Source organism: Monopterus albus, unplaced genomic scaffold, assembly GCF_001952655.1.
Source record: "Monopterus albus unplaced genomic scaffold, M_albus_1.0 scaffold90.1, whole genome shotgun sequence".
Taxonomy (NCBI): Eukaryota; Metazoa; Chordata; class Actinopteri; order Synbranchiformes; family Synbranchidae; genus Monopterus; species Monopterus albus.
The window spans coordinates 394706-413764 of NW_018127970.1; the positions used below are offsets into that span (position 1 = coordinate 394706).

General features: G+C 39.2%; 2 protein-coding genes across 2 annotated transcripts; one reads left to right on the forward strand and one right to left on the reverse strand.

Annotated features, from left to right (window-relative positions):
• The first annotated feature begins 30 nt into the window (after positions 1–30).
• slc18b1 (solute carrier family 18 member B1) lies at positions 31–7674 on the forward strand. The gene is made up of 14 exons (XM_020607965.1): positions 31–278; positions 460–599; positions 1540–1635; positions 1732–1805; positions 2679–2826; positions 3052–3208; positions 3317–3453; positions 3538–3639; positions 3737–3828; positions 5957–6052; positions 6142–6216; positions 6377–6470; positions 6785–6834; positions 6984–7674. Exons 1-14 carry the CDS (start codon positions 248–250, stop codon positions 7111–7113), a joined length of 1422 nt encoding a protein of 473 aa, XP_020463621.1. The 5' UTR covers positions 31–247; the 3' UTR covers positions 7114–7674.
• Positions 7675–7993: 319 nt separating this feature from the next.
• Positions 7994–18837, reverse strand: ahi1 (Abelson helper integration site 1). Its single transcript, XM_020607964.1, has 27 exons — positions 18744–18837; positions 18179–18218; positions 17489–17607; positions 16779–17347; positions 16590–16669; positions 16305–16485; positions 15797–15989; positions 15610–15705; positions 15335–15520; positions 14984–15136; positions 14301–14433; positions 13985–14108; positions 13494–13723; positions 12331–12440; positions 12071–12189; positions 11723–11853; positions 11470–11610; positions 11134–11327; positions 10608–10647; positions 10455–10507; positions 9900–10017; positions 9556–9611; positions 9358–9423; positions 9103–9265; positions 8943–9025; positions 8532–8620; positions 7994–8343 (listed from the first exon to the last, which is right to left on the reverse strand). Exons 2-27 carry the CDS (start codon positions 18186–18188, stop codon positions 8172–8174), a joined length of 3609 nt encoding a protein of 1202 aa, XP_020463620.1. The 5' UTR covers positions 18189–18218; positions 18744–18837; the 3' UTR covers positions 7994–8171.
• Between the last annotated feature and the right edge of the window lie 222 nt (positions 18838–19059).

Consider the following 19059-nt stretch of genomic DNA (forward strand, 5'->3'; position numbering starts at 1 on the left):
GTGAAAATATTTGCACCGGAAGCCGCATACAGAAGCTTTTATTTTGAAGGCAGCAAAGGGATACGTTGTGTTGATTCGGATTTACCTTGAGACCCTTCGTTTTAGTGTGTTAGGAGGCTGTGGTTTGTAGTCGCTGAACAGACAATAAGAAGCTGTTTTACTGTCGGGATTTCTCTTCTGTGTGTCGTTATGTCTCCGTTCGAATTTCTGACCTGAATAACTGGATTCGAAACCCTGAAAATTGAAAATGGACACGCACGTTGACCTTCAGTCAAGAGGTTGGTGGCTTCAACGGCTGTAATAATTGTAAATTGGCTGTAAATAATGCTAATGATCACCGATCTTAGCAGCTGAGTTAGCTGTTAACTATCGTTTGAATAAAACATGAACTTTATGTCATTTACTTTCCACATGGTCAAATCTCATTATCGATTTGGGTCTTTCTTTGCTTTTACTCAGATAACAGAACTTCAGCTGACTCGACAGATCCTCCCCCAAGGATGACAAGACAGCAGACACTCACCTTAATATCAATGGCATCTGTCAACTTCAGTGCAATGATTTGCTACTCAATATTAGGCCCATTTTTCCCCAATGAGGTAAGAAGATTTAAACCCCAAAAGCACATGTTAAAGTACAAGAGGTTAGATGTTTGGGTACTAAGCTCCTTCAGAGGTGGAAAAAAATCAGCCTGCATTTACTCAAGTACTGTATTTAAGTACAATTTGAGGCTATGTATATTCTGCTCCTTTATACTTTGACATTATTACAGTTCAGAGGCATGTACTTTTTACTCTGCTACATGTATTTGATAACTTTGGTTATTTTCCTGAATCAGATTAATAAAATTAATTACAGTATAACCAAAAGACTTGAGTGACCCTTTTGGTACTTTAAGTATATTGATGCCAATACATTTGTAAGCTTTACTTAACACTTTGAATACAGGACTTGTAACATTTTGACACTGTAGTATTAGCACTTTAGTCTCTACATAGTGCTACACTCTGCACAGTGTCCACAAGTAATCAGAAAGATAGAAATTCTTTCTTTTGTCTTTTGTTAATCGGCCTTGTTACAGTTGCCAAGGTCGGTTATCTAATCATGTCAAATACTGACCCAATTAATTGGCCAACAGATCAGCTGGTCTACCATTACTCTATAGTATTGCTTTCTCAGTGGAAGGAATGGGATCATGTGCTAGATATCAGAATGTCTCCCTGAAGGCAAGTGAATGATCGGCTCTGTTTTACTCCATGAAGAGGGTCTCAGGTAAAGTCATGTGATGGCGTGAGCAATCACTGTTAAATGAAACGTAATGGAGAAATCAATATGGCAAGATACCGATCGGCCATTTGTGGATTTAATTTAGAGAAAAAAATGTACTGTTAACTGTATATTTCCAATTTATTTTCCATTTATTGACACTCTTCTATCCTACAAGATGTGAAGTTAGAATTTTTTGTTACTCAGATTGTGTGACCTTATCATAATCCCCTCTCCTCAGACCTGTAAATGACTATTCATATTCCTACACAGGCAGTAAAGAAAGGAGCCAGTCAAGCTGTTGTTGGGCTCATATTTGGCTGCTATGCTGTCTGCAATTTAATTGGTTCATTGGTACTGGGAAAGTATGTAAGTATATGTCATAATTTCTGATCCGATCGTGTTATTTGTAACTTTATTTGCTGCACCAGAGTAACTGACTCATTCTTTGTCATTTGTCCAAAGATTGTCCAAATTGGTGCAAAGTTTATGCTGGTTACAGGACTTTTTGTGTCATCAGGCTGCACCATTTTGTTTGGGTAAGTGTTGGTCCTGTTTGCTACATCAGTACCAGGTACCAGCAGGTCTCCCTTGAAAAGGAGATTGAGATTCAGCCTTTCTGCTGTAAACACTCACTATTAAAGAGCAACAAATGCACCATTTACTGTAACATTTAACGTTTGCTAAAAAAAAAAATACAGTGCCAAGCTTTTTTGATATTTAGGAAATTATTCTTTTAAGAAGATAAGATTGACTTTATTGTCCCCGAAGCAGCACAAGTACTGAATAAAATGGCATCAAATAGGATACACCTAAGTATAAACATAGTTGATAGATGAAAACCAGATGTACACATGCGGCAATGTCTATGTTTAAATTAAAGTCAGATGTCTAACTCTGACATCAGACATCTGACTTAAAGAATTCTGAAATTAAAGTGAGAAAAGTGTAAACAATATTGCAGTCAGTAACAGACAATGTATGGATTGCACAGGTTTTGTCTCCTTGAGATGCACTGAAAGGCAGTCGTTGTGCAGCAGACTTAGTACCATGGTGTTTGTGTATGATGTAAACAGGACAGGTGAGCTCACGCAGCCTTGTGGTGCTCCTCTGCTACTACTGTATATTTGGTCTCAGTGAGGAGCAGCTGACTTTTACCTGTTAACTCAGCTGAGAGCTACAGACAGGGTAGGGTGGTTGAAGAGTATTAGAGATATGTTAATGCACTGTTGGTGTTAATGTGGATAAGTAAAGATTTGTGATTCATCTTAGTCACTAATCCATTTATTCACCCCTTCATAAATCATGCACTGTTCTTCGGAATTAACAGCTTATGCAGCCAGCTTGCATTTAATTCACGTTTTCTATTTTGTTTTCGGTGTTGGTTGATTGTCTTCTCTCTTTGCTCGCAGATTACTTGATCGGGCTCCTGCAGGAACCGCTTTCATTAGTCTGTGCTTTATAGTGAGGTCCATCGACGCGGTGGGCTTTGCTGGTGCTATGACCTCCTCGTTTTCCATGATGGCAAAAATATTCCCAGACAATGTTGCAACTGTTTTGGTGAGTCTATTCAACCCTTGTCTTCCTGGCATGCTGTCTAGAATCAGAAAACAAACAAAGCGTTGTGGTTTGGCTTGTTTTATATCCCTCGTGTCCCTGGTACCATGGAGACTAAAAATATTAAAGCTTTTGGCAAATAGTTATGTTGGAATAGTTGTTTCTTCTTATGCAATGCACTGTACATGTAATTCTATGTTTTAATGTGCTTAACTTCTCTCTTTGTAGGGTATTTTGGAGCTTTTCACAGGACTTGGTCTCATTCTGGGGCCACCGGTGGGAGGGTGGCTCTACCAGTCGTTTGGATATGAAGTCCCTTTTTTTGTTCTCGGATGTTTCGTGTTGGTTATGGTTCCTTTCATCATTTATGTCTTGCCAAACATTGGTATCAGTTTGAAGATATCGGCAATTTATTTATGTTCAATCATTTCAGTTTTTTTTTTGCCTCAGATTCTAACTTTGAGCTATGTTTTGTGCTTCTTCTCACGTGTAGATGCAGCCCCTTCAAAAGATTCATTCTTTCGACTTCTTTGCCACGTGAAAATAATCCTGATCTGCTATGCGATATTCACTTTTAGTGCAGGTCTGGGTTTCCTGGATGCCACGTTGTCCCTGTTTGCCATTAAGAGGGTATTTTCCTACCTTCTCATGAAGTCAGCTTGTTGTAGATATTGTTTGTGCGTTAATCATCATTTACTTCTGTGTTGTACTTAGTTTAGTCTCTCACCTGGCTATGTGGGAGTCATCATGCTTGGTCTGTCGTTACCGTACTGTTTGGCATCACCACTAATTGGTTATTTTGCTGATAAATATCCTGTGAGTATGAAGTCAACCAAAATGATTGCATATGGATAATTATTTCTTTATTTTTGGATAGTTATTTTTGTTTAAATCCTCTGTATGTGTTCATCAGGCCAACAGGAGCTGGTTCATGGTGACGGGAGGTATTGCTACAGCGGCTGGCTTCTGTCTGCTTGGTCCTGTTCCTTTCCTTCACATGCCAAGGTGAGCATGTGTTGAAGGTGGACACTAAAGGAATAGTTTGTGTTTTGGGAAATGTGCTGGTTCGCTTCCTTTCTGTGAGTTAAGATGAGAAAAATGATACTGCTTTCATTTCTGTCCATTTAATATGAAGTTAGAGCCAGCAGCTGATAGCATAGCACAAAGAGTGGAAACAGAATCAGCTGGCCTTAAATTGTTGTTTTTGTACAGATTAAACAAAATGTAATGACTTTATTAGTGAGCTTTAAAGGCGTTGGCAGGTGGAGTTGTACAGAGCCAGGTTACCTGTTTCCAGTACACATGCTAGGCTAAGCTAACCAGCTGCTCACTGTAGCTTCATATTTAATCACCAGATATGAGAGTGGTATGGATGTAAAAGCGAATAATCACATTTCCCCAAATGTCAAAGCTTAATGACAACTGGAGATACAGTCTTATGCAAAAGTTTAGGCACCCCTTGATAAATAACAGATTTTGGTGATTTTTTTATTTGAACAGATGTTAACAGAGTTTCTCTTGGAAATGGAAAAAATGCACAATATTTTCTGCAAACAGTGATGCATAGTTACTTCTTATGCCATAAATTGAACAAAAATAAAAAATAAAAACATTATTATGGCATGGTGCAAAAGTTTGAGCACCCTACACAATCAGTACTTAGTAACACCTCCTCTGGCAGATATCACAGCTTGCAAACGCTTTTCATAGCCAGCTAAAAGTCTTTCAATTCTTGTACTTGGGATCTTCTCCCATTCTTCCTTGCAAAAGGCTTCTAGTTCTGTAATATTCTGTGGTCGTCTTGCATGCACAGCTCTTTTAAGATCTACCCACAAATTTCCAATGATGTTTAAATCAGGGGACTGTGATGGCCATTCCAAAACCTTCAGCCTGCGTCTCTTGAGGTATTCCATAGTGGATTTCGAGGTATGTTTAGGATCATTGTCCTGTTGTAGAAGCCATCCTCTTTTCAGCTTCAGCTTTTTTACAGATGGTGTGATGTTTGCTTCCAGAATGTGCTGGTATTTAGTGGAATCCATTCGTCCCTCCACCCGTGCAATGTTTCCTGTGCCACTGGCTGCAACACAACCCCAGAGCATGATAGATCCACCCCCATGCTTAATAGTTGGCAAGGTGTTCTTTTCATGAAATGCTGCTCCTTTTTTTCTCCAAACATGCCTTTGCTGATTGTGTCCAAAGAGTTCTATTTTAACTGCATCAGGCCACAGCACTTGTTTCCAAAACGCATCAGGCTTCTGTAGATGTCCTGTTGCATACTTCAGACGTTGGATTTTATGATGGGGACGCAGATAAGGTTTTCTTCTGCTGACTCTTCCATGAAGGCCTTGTCTGTGCAAGCATCGCTGCACAGTGGAACGGTGCACCACCACTCCTGAGTCTGCTAAATCTTCCTGCAGGTTTTTTGCAGTCAAATGGGGGTTTTGATTTGTCTTTCTGACCAGCATACGAGCAGTTCTGTCCGAGAGTTTTCTTGGTCTTCCAGATCTCATCTTGACCTCCACAGTTCCCCTGATCTGCCATCTCTTAATTACATTTCTTACTGTGGAAACTGCAAGCTGACAACGCTTTGCTATCTTCTTGTAGCCTTCTCCTGCATTGTGGGCATCAATAACTTTCATTTTCAGGGTCTTACACAGCTGCTTAGAGGAACCCATGGTTGCTGGGTGTCCGCAAGTGTGTGCACAAGGTTTGAAGAGTCAAAGTATTTGTACAGCTTTGAAATTGGCATTTACCAATGACAGCTGTTGCTGTGCATCAGATCTAACGAGCTGATTAAGGTCTGAAACCTTGTGAGAGACTTTGAGACTCTGGAACTCTTAGGGTGCCCAAACTTTTGCACCATGCCATAATAATGTTTTTATTTTTTATTTTTGTTCAATTTATGGCATAAGAAGTAACTATGCATCACTGTTTGCAGAAAATATTGTGCATTTTTTCCATTTCCAAGAGAAACTGTGTTAACATCTGTTCAAATAAAAAATCACCAAAATCTGTTATTTATCAAGGCGTGCCTAAACTTTTGCATAAGACTGTAAATTTGGCAGTTTCCTCAGGAGTATATTTACAGAATTAACACTATTAACTGTTGTTTTTTCTGTTTCTGTACACATAGCCAGCTGTGGTTGCTGATCCTCATGCTTGGTGTAATTGGGTTTTCTCTGGGCATGACTATAATCCCCACACTCCCTGAAATTATCACATGTGCATAGTGAGTTGCTTCACATGTTCCTGCATTTACGATGTCTTTTTTTTTTCATACATACTGCAAAGCAAACCGCATACTTTTCTTCTGTGCAGTGAACAGGGATTTGAAGAAGGACTAAGTACTCTTGGAATGGTGTCTGGGCTGTTTGGGGCAGTTTGGTCCATAGGGTAAATTTTACTGAAGCCCTTTTCTAAGATTCAATAACCATATCTGAATCTAAAACAAGACGTTTATAATACAATATATATTAAATAATGTCTTATTGATTGGTACTTCGATTTTTAATGTTTTGATTGGGATTTTAAAGTTGAAATTTTGTTTTTTAAGGATGTTTTATGGCCCAACGGTAGGTGGCTTTATCACACAACATCTGAGTTTTGAATGGGCAGCTGCAGTCCAAGGAGGGTTGGCATTTCTGGCTGTAAGTATTACTGGCACATTAGCTTTTTGTTTCTTTAAAATTCCAGTTTATCACCATATCATCAATAATATATGATTAGTGACTAATGCACTCATCCTTATGATGGACACAGTTGTCTCACAGCTGACCTTTAGGCCTGTATGATGTTGCCAAAGGGCACATTAAACTATGAAACCTTATGCTTTGCTTGCATGGTATTGTAAGGATGGATAATGTCAGTTAAACACTTCACAAATCCTGATGGAGAAAGGAGCATGTAGTTCCTGTTTCTCAGTAGATACACACATGAAACTCAGTGACCACTTTGTCCTCAGGCCTTTCTCCTGGCTGTGTATTATCTCTGTCAGCGACCACAGCAGCAAAGGTAATCATTAACCTCAAGTGAGGATGATCAGATTTTTCATATATTTATATTGTAAATACAACTGTATATAGTACGTAGAAGGATATTTAGGCATTATTTGTGCAAATTTACAGAACATGCAGCAGGTAACAGTTTTGTTTGATTTAAAGCTTTCGAGAAGATGGGAGTCGACAAACCGATGAAAGCACTCCTCTCCTGACTGAAAGCCTTGAAAACGTGGAAGCTGCTCAGAGGCATCACCTTTCAAGTTGCACAAATAATAAATGTATATTAATTTGAGTTTTTTAAATTATATTTTTTATTGCACAAATTGCAATGACTTATTTGTTTCTTTTCATGTTAATATTGTTTGATGAAATGTTTAAATATATAGTTTGCAGTGGGCACTGCCCAAGAGCTGTATTATTGTCTTCAAGTTGGTAAATTAGAATTTTCTATAGATTGTTTTATACTTTGCAGTTTCAACTGACAACTTCAGTGAATGTAGTCAGCCAGTGGAACATTCCAACTCCACATCACAAACTACATGTGCTTTTGACTTTGACGTTCTGCTGTAATAACGATCTTGGTTTTCTATATCTCAACTTTGATTGTGTTAAACCGACACTCATGAAGAGCTGCTGTCCACATGCGTAGAAATATGAAGGAAAATAACCATGTTATCTTTGAAGTGACATTATACAGGCCAATGTGAAGTGTATTTTAATGTAATTGGGAGCATCGTGCAGATTCTACTGTAGTTAGTGATGTATTTTGTGCCTTCCTTTCTGACTAAACAACTTTAAGATGAGATATCTTTAACTTTTGCACTGATTTGAATTAAAAAAATGGAAAAATGTTTATACATACTATTTCTCTGAAAACCATGGTAGTGGCAGGCTAAAAACCAGAAAGATACCCTGTTGTCCACTGGAATATTAGATTCTTAAAAAGACCATAACACTTAAAAAAAAAAGTTCTCTTGATATGAATTACTCAAAGTTAAAAATGAACACCACTGGTAAATACAAGCTGTTAATCTCTTACGAGCTAAGAATATAAAACGGTTTCCTATATTATCAGTAAAAACGTACACAGTCTATTTATACAGATCAATATTTTAAAAAAAATTAATTTTTAAAAATGCAGAGAATTGTATAATTGATTTTTTTTGTGCAACATTTCATTGATCAATCTGCATTAAGTACAATATAAACAATTTTCAAATAATAAAAAAAACTAAAGAATAGTAAAAATGCAGCACACTTGAAAAGTTTGTTTTCATTACAAAAATGTTTTTTATGAAAAAGAATTAGATGAAAGCACTTGAGCGGAAAACCAATTATGTGTCTAAGCGTTTATGGATCAGGCTCAAAGGCACTGTTGGTTTGGCCTGTTGGTCTCTTTGGGAGGGGCCTGTTTGTTGATCTGCCTCTCCCGCTACTGCTCGACCCTGGAGCATCTGAAAGAGGAGCCTGAGATGACAATGTGGGGACTCCTGGCCTCTTCACTTTCTTTTTTCTTGTAGTTCTGTGGGAAAACAAAGTTGACAATCCACATTCACCAAGCCATAATATACCATAGGTCGTAAACCAATGTTGTCCTGCTTTTACTTAAGAGGAGCAAAACTTGACGCCTCGTGCAGGATTCAGTAAGCATCCTACTGTGAATATAGTCAGAAGGGTTTAAGCAAAGCATCGGTGAAGCGAGCCACTTACTTGGCAACAGTCAACTCAGGTTCTGTGTCGGAAAGTGTTGGCTCGGAAAGAAACCTAAGTTCCCCAGAAGAACTAACTGCAGCAGATACCTTGGAAAAGTAAGGAAGGAGAAAACATGACAACCAGAAAAAGGACAGGGAAAGACACTAAAACACCATCCTGTACATTTCCTGGACCAGAGAGACAGACCCCAATCACCATGCACTCTCTTTCTACACTGAAACGTATACACAAAAAGATATAACTTAACCAAGCAGAAACAGAAGGAAGCCGTGCATCTGGTGTCAAAGAAATGTATGTCACCGTTGCTGCCACACCCTCTCACCTTTAGTCCATATACACTGCTGACTAAAAAGGAACAGTATGACTCAAATCCAAGACAAACACCACTGTATTATAACATCTTCTTACCCTGGTTGGTGTAGATCTCTCCACAGTGTCCTCGGACAAGGCTGTGTGCACCTCTCTGGACTGAGTCACCTCTTCACTGAAATCTGCAACAAGAAAATAACCCATATGTAGCGGGTCCAATTTACAGTAAGTTAACCGGAATAAAATACAATCCACTTACTCTGATCTACTACGTAAGAAGCAAGAAAATATCCCTGCTGCCCGTTGACCAGGCGTCCAAACCACCAGCTGTCATTGTCTTTGTACAGCACTTGGATGACATCACCACGACGTATGGTCAGTTCATCAGACCGATTAGCTCTGTAGTCATAAAGTGAGACAACCTAGAGACAAACACAGTGGTGAAGGGACTGAACATGAGAGGGAAAAGGCTGCATGTGACAGGGCGCACAGTTACAGTTAATACAGTACTTACTACTTGTTGAAGAGGAGCAGAACCTGTTTCCACATGAACGCCTGAAGAAATGTGGTCAGGAAATGTCTAATGGATAAAAAGAAGATTCTGTAGTAGCATTTGACTAATCAGTGCAATAATAATTATCTGGGTAAGATTTAGATTTTACAAAGGTAGACAGTAATAAAGTAACATTTATAAAACTGTTAGCAGCTTCACCTGGAGCCTGAAAGATGAAGCTCCTTTTACATGGTGACCAACTGGAGTGAACCTGCCTGAAATGCCAAAAAAACCCAACTGTTTTAAAGTAACACAATCCACTGACCTGAGTTTACAGAGATAATTTACAGATTCATGACAAAATTACAACAGGTCCATTTGTTTCCCTATGTATGATGATTCAAGGGACTCAAACACACTGCTGGAAGTGTTTGGGCTTGGTCAACCCACACTACAGATATAATTTTGGTAAATATTTGCCCTCACATGTCATATATCTGCAGTTAAGCCCATTCACTGATTAAAGACAAATAACTGTGTGATTAGCTGAGCAAGCCACTGACGGTCTTGGTTGCTCAGAGCAGCCTGGGAAATAAGCTGCTCCGCCAGAGAACCAGAGAGCTGCAGCCTGGAGTGCGGCGACAGGAGAGATGGAGGTGGTAATGACGAATTTAATGCCACCTGAAAAGAAAGTGCTGGATTTGAGTTGCACAGTGATTTATTTCATTTTAAAATAGCAGAACTGTAACAACTATGTTCTTTTTTTATGCAGACGTGCTCACGCCTGGTAAGTGGTTATATCCGTGTACAAAGGTCAATTTAAAGTGAAGAATAAGCAGAAATGTCAAGGTCTCCTACAAATAGCATACATAATGACAACCACCAAGATGCCCTGCATGTTTGATTTGAGCGCACACTATGTAGCTCCATGAAATTATTTTTGTGGTGCTTCCTCTGAATACTTGAGAGAAAACCAAGTTGATTTAGACTGATTAAGAATAACAAAAAAAAAGTCAATGATGGCATAAAAAGCTTTGCAGGTTACATCACCAGCTGTGACGTCAATAAGGACCAAGTATACATATGTGTGTTTAGGGACTACTGATCAGAATACTCACTGTGCCAGCATCTGATGTCAAGCTCCTTCCTGTGTGAATATTGCCCATTTTGTCTAAAAGCACAAACACAAGACAGAATATTTTCATTATGAAAGACATAACACGGTTGTACACAAACATTCCAGATGGGATATTGTGCTAATTATACAGTACCTTGTTCATAAATGCATCCAGAAGACCTTTGATGCGGTTCCTAAAAATGGTTTGAAAGTATAAGGTTTGGAGCATATTCAAATTCTGACTATAAGAATTCAAATAATATTTAGCTGTACATCTATAACATAAAGATGTGACAAATTAAAGGAAAAGCCGGTAAGGTATACTTTCACTACATGCCTCAGCCCAGCTTTAATGATTCTTGGCAAAGACTCTACAAGGCTTTGGAACTCTGCTGAAGTGATGAACACCAGTCTTTTAAAAGATACTCTCACATGTAATGTCTCAATAATGCTGGTGGGGAATGCTAACAAGCTGCTCCAAAATTTTTACTGCGTCATGTTGTGGGTCTCATGTTCAAATGGGCTGAGATTTAGTGATAGTGAACACTCACTCACACTCATCAAACCAGCAAACCTTCAACGACTCATCTGAATTTGTTATGTTTATCTTCTTATTCAGGGTTTTCCTTTAATCTGTCACCTGTTTGTGTATGTCAAAGTAATGGAGGCTGAGCATTTACAAGTACTGAATCCAGCTGCTGCTTTACACGCTGCATTTTCAGTGCGAGTCTTGTTGTTTGGGCAAACTGATCCATGGTTAATACAGAAGATGTATCCTGTAACACAAAGGGGTTGGGTGTGTTTCCCCCAGTTTTGGTGTCTGCAGAAGCTGATGTGCTCGCTGCTTTTATACTGTGCACTTCCAGCTGAGAAACTGTGTAGAACAATAATACAGAGATGTAGCTTAGTGCGTGTCAGTGACTGTACATTACTAATGACTGATTCAATGGCTCATCTGGATGAAATAATGAATAAGTTATTGAGATATTCAGGAGCTACATGCGAGGAAAACAAACCTTTGTGGTCGTACAGGTACACGTGGACAGGCTGGCTCTGACCGAAGGTGCAGAAAGCAACCATGTTCTCATGAGGGTGGAATGACACACCATGGAGAGCAGTGGGGTAACAAAGCTCAGAGTACACCGCAACCTGATCACCTGAGAAGGCAAAACAGCTAAAGGCTGGCACCACTACACAGAGTCCTATCAAGACTGTGGAGAACTGACTGGTTTCTTTATGATGCAAAGAAAAACTAAACGCAATCCCCACCCGTGTCAGTATTCCAGACATACGCCATCCCATCCTCACTACCAGAAAAGATGAAGTTTCCACATGGTGTGAAAGTGCTGTAAATCCTCTCTCTGTAGTTTGTGGCTCCCGTGTACTTCTTTACAGCCAGACTGAAAGAGGGCATTTAAATGGCTAAGAAAATAATGTCTTAATTTTAAACACAGAACATATGATAATATATCATACATGATGATACACTTGATTATTATCTAGCATTTGTCTTATTTTATATAAGGAATTCCATTTTTGTATCTTTATAATATTTTCCTTTGCATTATCATGTAGCCATTTCTTATAATTTCAGATGTTAAGTTTGATCTTACTTACATTCTTAAGTCCATCATCCTCAGGACGCTGTCTTTGGCATGGATGAGCAGGCACCGATTGTTGGGATGGAGCCGCAGCATGTTGATGGGAATGCCCCTGAGGTCACTCTCATCAATTTTCTGCCAAGATACAACATGGATTAAAAATTACAGTACAATATTTTTGTTTCTCTGTATATTTAATTAGACCAACACAGACAACCCCAAAGTACACTTTGTGATGCAATGCAGATCAAAAATAACAAATGTCTTCTCGTGTACCTTCTCTATACACCAGTGATGACATGGCTGCTGCTGCCGCCTGCTGTCGGTCACTGAGGTTTTCCATACAATGATTAGGCCTGTGTTGTCCGCAGAGAACATTCTCCTTCCTACTTACAAACAATACAACAGTTCAATACACAGAGCACAACCATTTGCTTTACAATAAATGGTAAGAGTAATCCATCGCAAAAAATTACAGAAAGGCACACATGTACACTCTACTGTATACACACTGAAACGTTACTGTAGTGTGTTTGAAGGAGTGTTTGTGTGTGTGGGTGAGGTGAGGAGCAGCTTATGATTAAAAGACAAGCCATGGTATAAAAATAAAAATGTTTTCAATCCGTCTTTTATGAGTTAGTACTGGAGGAACTCTTAGTTAAACAGAGGCAGAGAAAGAGCAGGGTCCCCTTCACCAAAATCCAAACTAATTTCATCTTAGTGGCCAACAGACAGAAAATAGTTCCTAAATGTAAGCTTCGTACAAATAGTCAAGAATTACAGCAATTATCAGTTAAACGTTGAACCTGGAACATTATATAAAACAACTCTATATAAAAAAAGTACTTTTTAAAAATGTACATTTCCTCATTTAGCAAATGCTTTTGTTCAAAGCAATGTACGTATGTGGTACAGACAAAGAAGTCTGAGGAAAATGTGGCTGACAGTTCCATGTTCCACCTGACACAAATGCCACAAGGCTCGCAGGTGCATGCAGTAACATGTAAGTGCCTAGCAGATTACGTTTTTTGACAAAAAACTGGAATACAATCAAGAGATAGAGGGAGGGAGAGAACAGGCACATTAGGTGAGTAAGTTCTCTCAGAAAATGTTGTCAAGCAGTTTTTGAAGATGGAAGTGATTTCTGCTGACAAAATCCAGTTCAGTAACTATGTCATTCAGTGTTCCTTTGGTGTACATGTGGTGGATCCCCTCTACAACAAGCCAAGGGCCTAGATTATTTACTGTTCTAGACACCATGACATTCAATTAAAAATTAAAAAGCAATCATTTTGTAAGGAAACATAATCGTTATCTCAAACAGGATTGCAGTCTGTGCTGGACAAGAGGTCAGGGGCAGCCTGCACAGGTTGCCTGAAACAGTAACGTTCAGCAAAAGGGTTTATGTATATACATGCACGACACTGTGAACATCATACCTTCAGAGTCAAAACACACTGTGTTGATGAAACCGCTGTGACCCTCAAAATCCTGCAGCAGCTGGCCATTCACATCATCGACATCAAGCCTCCACACTCGTACCAGAGAATCGTAGCCCCCGGTCACCACCAGGTTCTGGGCGCTGGGGTGGTACTGAGCACAGTACACAAAACATGGATGAGGTAGTACCTTCTGGGCCGTTCCCAGAAGCCTGTCCACATTCCACTCTCTGTGGGAGGAGGGCAAGATGGAAGGAAAGTAGAATAAAGCAAATATTATTTTATTAAAAGAAAAAGGTGTTTTATAAATATACTCTATAGTCAGACAAAAACTGCATAAAGACATGATGAGCCACATATAATTACAGGCTTATGTGCCCCCCCTAGAGGCGCAATAAAAACCAGCTATTAGAGCAATTCAGCCACCACAATGGATTCATTCTCTCCTCATCAGCTTTATTTATTGGTTTAACAGGTAAACAGAAATGTACCTGACAGTGCCATCGGAGGAGGCAGACAAAAGGCTCCGATCATCTCTGGACCAGCAGAGATCATAGACAATTTTGAGATGACCACTGAAGGCTGTCAAAACCTTGCCAGAGGGAATCTCGTATACTGAAACAGTGAATGATCAGGTCAAGTTTTTCCAGTATATTTTTAAAGTGTTGTATAGGCTTGGAAGTTGCATACTCCTGAGGTCATCCCCACTGCTGCTCATCAATATTGTGTATACAAAGTTAATTAGCTGCTGAAGAGTCAAGAGCAGCATCAGCAGAGGGAGATTTATACAGATGAGAGGTTGCCTACCTACAACAGGGAACGCATCTCTGTCAGCACAAGCAGCAGCCAGTATCATCCCAGCATGAGAGAAAAGCACTGTGTAACAGCCCATCTGACCACCACGAAACGCCAATATGGGCTTGTTAGGAATCCGACAGACCTTTAACAAAAACCTCCGGTAAGGCTTGTGCAGACAACCAGGTTTAAATAGTAGGTTCACATTTTTTTCACGACTGTGTAACATGCCCATAAGTTACTGTGTGCATTAAGAAGGAATCACTCCATGGCCAATATTATAAACAGGAGGAATAATCACACCCCCAAGAAACTCTTTTAATGCTGACACGAGCATGTGATTGATTTTTTAAGACAAACTTGAAAGATGTAAACCGATCCTACATCTACACGTTTGAGTTTGTTTGCTCTAACCTAGATTCCAGTAACCGGAATGTTTCTAACAGAAATGTCATACATAGAGATAGCCATTGAGAAGTATTAGAAAATCAGCAGAGGCTGCATTTCAGGTTTACCTCATACTATCCATTCTGTCCTGATGCAGTGAACCCTCTCTAAACTATATAATTCATGCAGGTTAAAACAAAAAAAAACAACACTATACATTCTATAAACGTATAAGCCTCAGAAAATAACCACCTAACTCATATAGTGAAATAGTAAAAATTCTTAAACCAAAAACTAATTCCACCAACCTGACCAGGCAGCCTGCTCCACCTCAAGACTGGTGGCTTGCTGTCTGGATGTTGTGTCAGACTCCTCTTGGTCACCTCGCTCTGCAGGTCAGTGTAGGAGGTGCTGCCTCTCTCCTCCTGCAGTGCCATCATGGACCGGATACTAGGGTCCACCTGCAGAACAAAAAGGATCTTGGCTACAAATCTTAGTGAATCCATCTGTGGCTACACCTCAATTTTATATCAGAATATCTGAAACAAGATTATCAACATTATATATTTAATATGAAACATATAACTTTCATAGGTATATAGTAGACATGTGAGAAATGATGAAGATAAAGAAATAATTAATAGCAGATACAAACTTACTTGATCAGGGAGTTTAATGCCTTTCACCGTAACATAAAGAGTGGCTGCATATTTGTGTCGCGGGTATTTCCTCCACCACTCAACCACCTCTGTTGTTTTGGGTTGTCTCTTTGCACGAGGCAGAGGGCAGAAGAGCTGGAGCCGAAGTTTACTATCAATATTCAGCACACCATTTGTGCCAACAAGCTAAACAGGAAAAAACATGACATAAGACTGAAAAAGAGCTATTAAAATAAATGGCCTTTTTCCTTCAGTGGCCATGTCAAACATATTACCTTGAGGAATGCCCATGCAATCTTTCTAAATCCTTGCTCATGCTTGTCAACATCAGCTTTGGCTCTTGCTTCTTCCATGGTTATGAAGTCCAGGATCTTTACAAAACATTTATACAAATAATAAAAAAGAAACCATTTTTGACAGCTACTGTATATTAGAATGGCTTAATATTTCTAAATGACTTACTTCAAAGAAGAGTATGACTCTGGGGCTTTCATCATCTTGTTGAACAAAGTAACCAAAACGCTCGTTGAAGATAATCTGTTCCTCCCACTCTGGGATGACTGACTTGTTCTTTTTGAAATCAAACGGTTGAGTCATGATGGGAAGAATGTGGTCAACATTCTCCTGCTCATAAAATGAGGACACGGGCCGATGGCTAAGAAAAACAAGAGAACGACATACTGTATTTATACATTACAAGTGAATAAAAACTGAAGCCGCGTAGCTGCTGGAAAGCTGTATATTATATATTTATTCATACAGGTTACAGCACCCCCTGTGTTTTATTGAAATGAAATAATGTTATTATTTACACTTCATTAATACACAAATACCTGTGGTACTACTGTTTCAAGTTATGCTAAAGTAGCCAAACAATAAATATAATGGGCAACAAGAAAACAAGTGGGACCACACAAAGACAGCTGTGAAAAGACAATTTTACATTAAAATAGAGAGCATCTATTCTCACCAGTTTTCTTTCTTCACATACTGCCCGGTGATTTCATCTACAACATGGACCTTCACCATTGGGTGTGAGATAAGCATGTTCGCTTTGAGGAGATCCGCTCTGTGGATATACACTCCCAGCACAAGGCTGTCATCAAATGTTGGTGGTGCTTCTGCCTCTGCTTCACTCTCTTCCTTGACAACTGAAGAAATGGTGAAATAAAAAACAAAGCATTCATAAACATGACAGTGTCAGATTTTTAATAGAACTTTGCACATGATGTCCTGGCAATTAACCTCCACTTACTGTGTTTTTTCTTTTTCTTTTTCTTCATTGCTGTTTTGTTTTCCACATCAGCATCCTGGTCTGCACCTTCATCTTGATCCCTGGGGGAACAAAAACCTTTAAGTCATACTTCACTATGGTGTTAAAAACTGCACTCTGAAACCTTATTGCTAACTATAAAAAAACAGTTATACTGATAGATATACACACCCAACATCAGACTCTGTAACAACAGATTTTAGCTTCTTCTTTTTCTTCCTCACAGCATCATTAGTCAGTGCAACATTTTGGGTAACAACACTCTCTTCTTCTGTCTTGACCTTTGTCTTCTTTAAAGTCCTCGCTTCCTCATGTGCTATCTGCTGCTGGTATTCATGAAGCAGTGTGTCGTCAGTGTCCTCCACCTGTCTCTCTGCTTTGGCCTCTGTATCTCCTTTGCTTTTCCCCTTCGTAGTTTTTCTCTTTGAATCCCCTCCACCACCAACATCACCGGGCTTCACAGCAATCTCAGACTTGGGAACAGCTGCATCCTTCTGAATAAAACTTGTGTTTTCCTTAGGTACAGGGAGGGGGGGAAGCTCCCTCTTATTCTTCTTTTTGCCTTTTGATGCTTGAATCTCCTCTTGGTTTCCACCATTAATATTCGCCTTTTCTGCTATTTTCCTCTCTCTCTCTTTACTTTTGATGTAGCCAGGGCTGCTCTGTTCATGGTCACGTATATTTTGGAGAATGGTCACCTCATCATTTTCTATGTCCTTGTCAGGGTTGCGATTCTGAAGCTAAAACATGGGCGCATGAAAACACAGAAGTTCTGTAAGTTTTTCTTTAACAATTTCAACATTAAATTATTAAATCATAGAAATATGGTATGGCTTACTCCACTTCACTCAAGATATAACTAGACATATCAGAGCACATACCACAATGGTCTCCTGTGTTTCATGGCGTTTCTTCTTTAATCTTTTCTTCTCTAACTCAGTGTATTTCGTGAACACTTCATTGAATCTTTCTCGGGTCCTTGCCCGGTCTTCACTTTCACCTGTAAAACGGTTAAGGTATCATTAAGGGACAATGGCGTGGGCTGAATATGTTGAGATAAGTTAACATTAAGCAAAGCAGCGAGTACTGTTGTGAAGGGAAAAATGAATGTACTCAAGTGCAATTTTGGGGTATTTTCCTTAGATATTTCAATTTGATTTCTACCAATCACATATTGGATCAAAATATTTTGCGTTTTACTTCACTGCACTTATTTATATCCACACAACACATGATCGAGAGATATTGATTTACGGTATCTACCCAGCAGTGTATAAAATGGTTTAAATTAGCCCCACCCTGATCAGCTAACATGCAGCTTATGCTTTACACCTTATAATAAACAAGACACTAGTAATTATATAGCAATAATGTAAAAGAAGTTAAAGGCTGCACTGTAGTAAAGTCACTTTTACGGTTGATACATATAATGTTGATAATACTTCTGTACACTCTTACCTAGCGAAATAAGAATCGTTTTAAACTGTTGTGTTAATGTAACTAGTTTAAGTGAAGTATCCAAGCTAACTTCTTCTACCACTGGCGTGTTGAGGGGACATCCCGAAACTTACCTGCTGGCATCTTCGAGCACCATAATGTCGCTCATTCTGGCTGCAAAACGAGAGTAGCCCACAGTTAGGCTTTCATTCTTAAGATACAAAACAGTAATAACGTTACACAACTAAATCTCTGCTGGTTCGCCGGGTGTGTAATGTGCACAATTGGTTTGGCTAGCTAAGTGTTTAATTCAAGTTTAGCTATTTGAAATGAAAACACCAATAATGACACTAAGGCTGAGCCCAAAACAATCTTAGAAAATACACATTTGTAAGACACTGCAAATTAACGTTAAGCTCGGGATACTGTTAGCCAGAGCCGTAAAGGTATGTATACATAGCCTTAAGCAACTCTACGGTTAGCTACCTTAGCTAGTGCTAACACCTGCTAGCTCAAGCGTTACCTAGCTTGTTAAGTGCTAACACTTGCTAGCTAAAGTAGCATTGTTAACTCAGCACGTTTGGCGCAGTAAGATTAGTGGTGTTCTTCAACAATCCTATCCTTAAGATAAACCAGTCGCCACACAAATGTAGTTAGAAAAATGGGGACTGGTTAGCTAAGGGTAACGCGTGCATCTACCATGTAGTGGTTTTAAGTTGGTTCACCAACAACGCTCCGACGGTTTCCAAGTCAACCAAAACACTGGGAGGGGAGGGCGGCCCGTCACCATCACGTTCGTGACGTACACATACAAACAACAAATTCACCAATGGCATACAGTACCTACATACAGTGAATATGTACATAGTTTCTCAAGCTTGGGCGTAATAGTGGAAATAACAATCCTATAAAAGTAACTAATTAAATAAACCTTTTGCTGTGAGTAGCGTACTGTAAGTATAGCAATTCCAAAAAGTGTAACTGTAAACTTACTTTCTAATTAAAATGTACTTTT

Bases quoted from the DNA above. Each gene is read 5' to 3' on its own strand.
- slc18b1 (XM_020607965.1), top strand. From the start codon at position 248: ATGGACACGCACGTTGACCTTCAGTCAAGAG. The intron at 600-1,539 runs GTAAGAAGATTT...ATTCCTACACAG, and splicing joins GCCCATTTTTCCCCAATGAG to GCAGTAAAGAAAGGAGCCAG. The intron at 2,827-3,051 runs GTGAGTCTATTC...CTCTCTTTGTAG, and splicing joins ACAATGTTGCAACTGTTTTG to GGTATTTTGGAGCTTTTCAC.
- ahi1 (XM_020607964.1), bottom strand. The intron at 16,486-16,589 runs GTAAGTGGAGGT...CCATTTCTTCAG, and splicing joins AAAGAAAAAGAAAAAACACA to TTGTCAAGGAAGAGAGTGAA. The intron at 13,724-13,984 runs GTACATTTCTGT...CTCCTCCCACAG, and splicing joins TCCTCCGATGGCACTGTCAG to AGAGTGGAATGTGGACAGGC.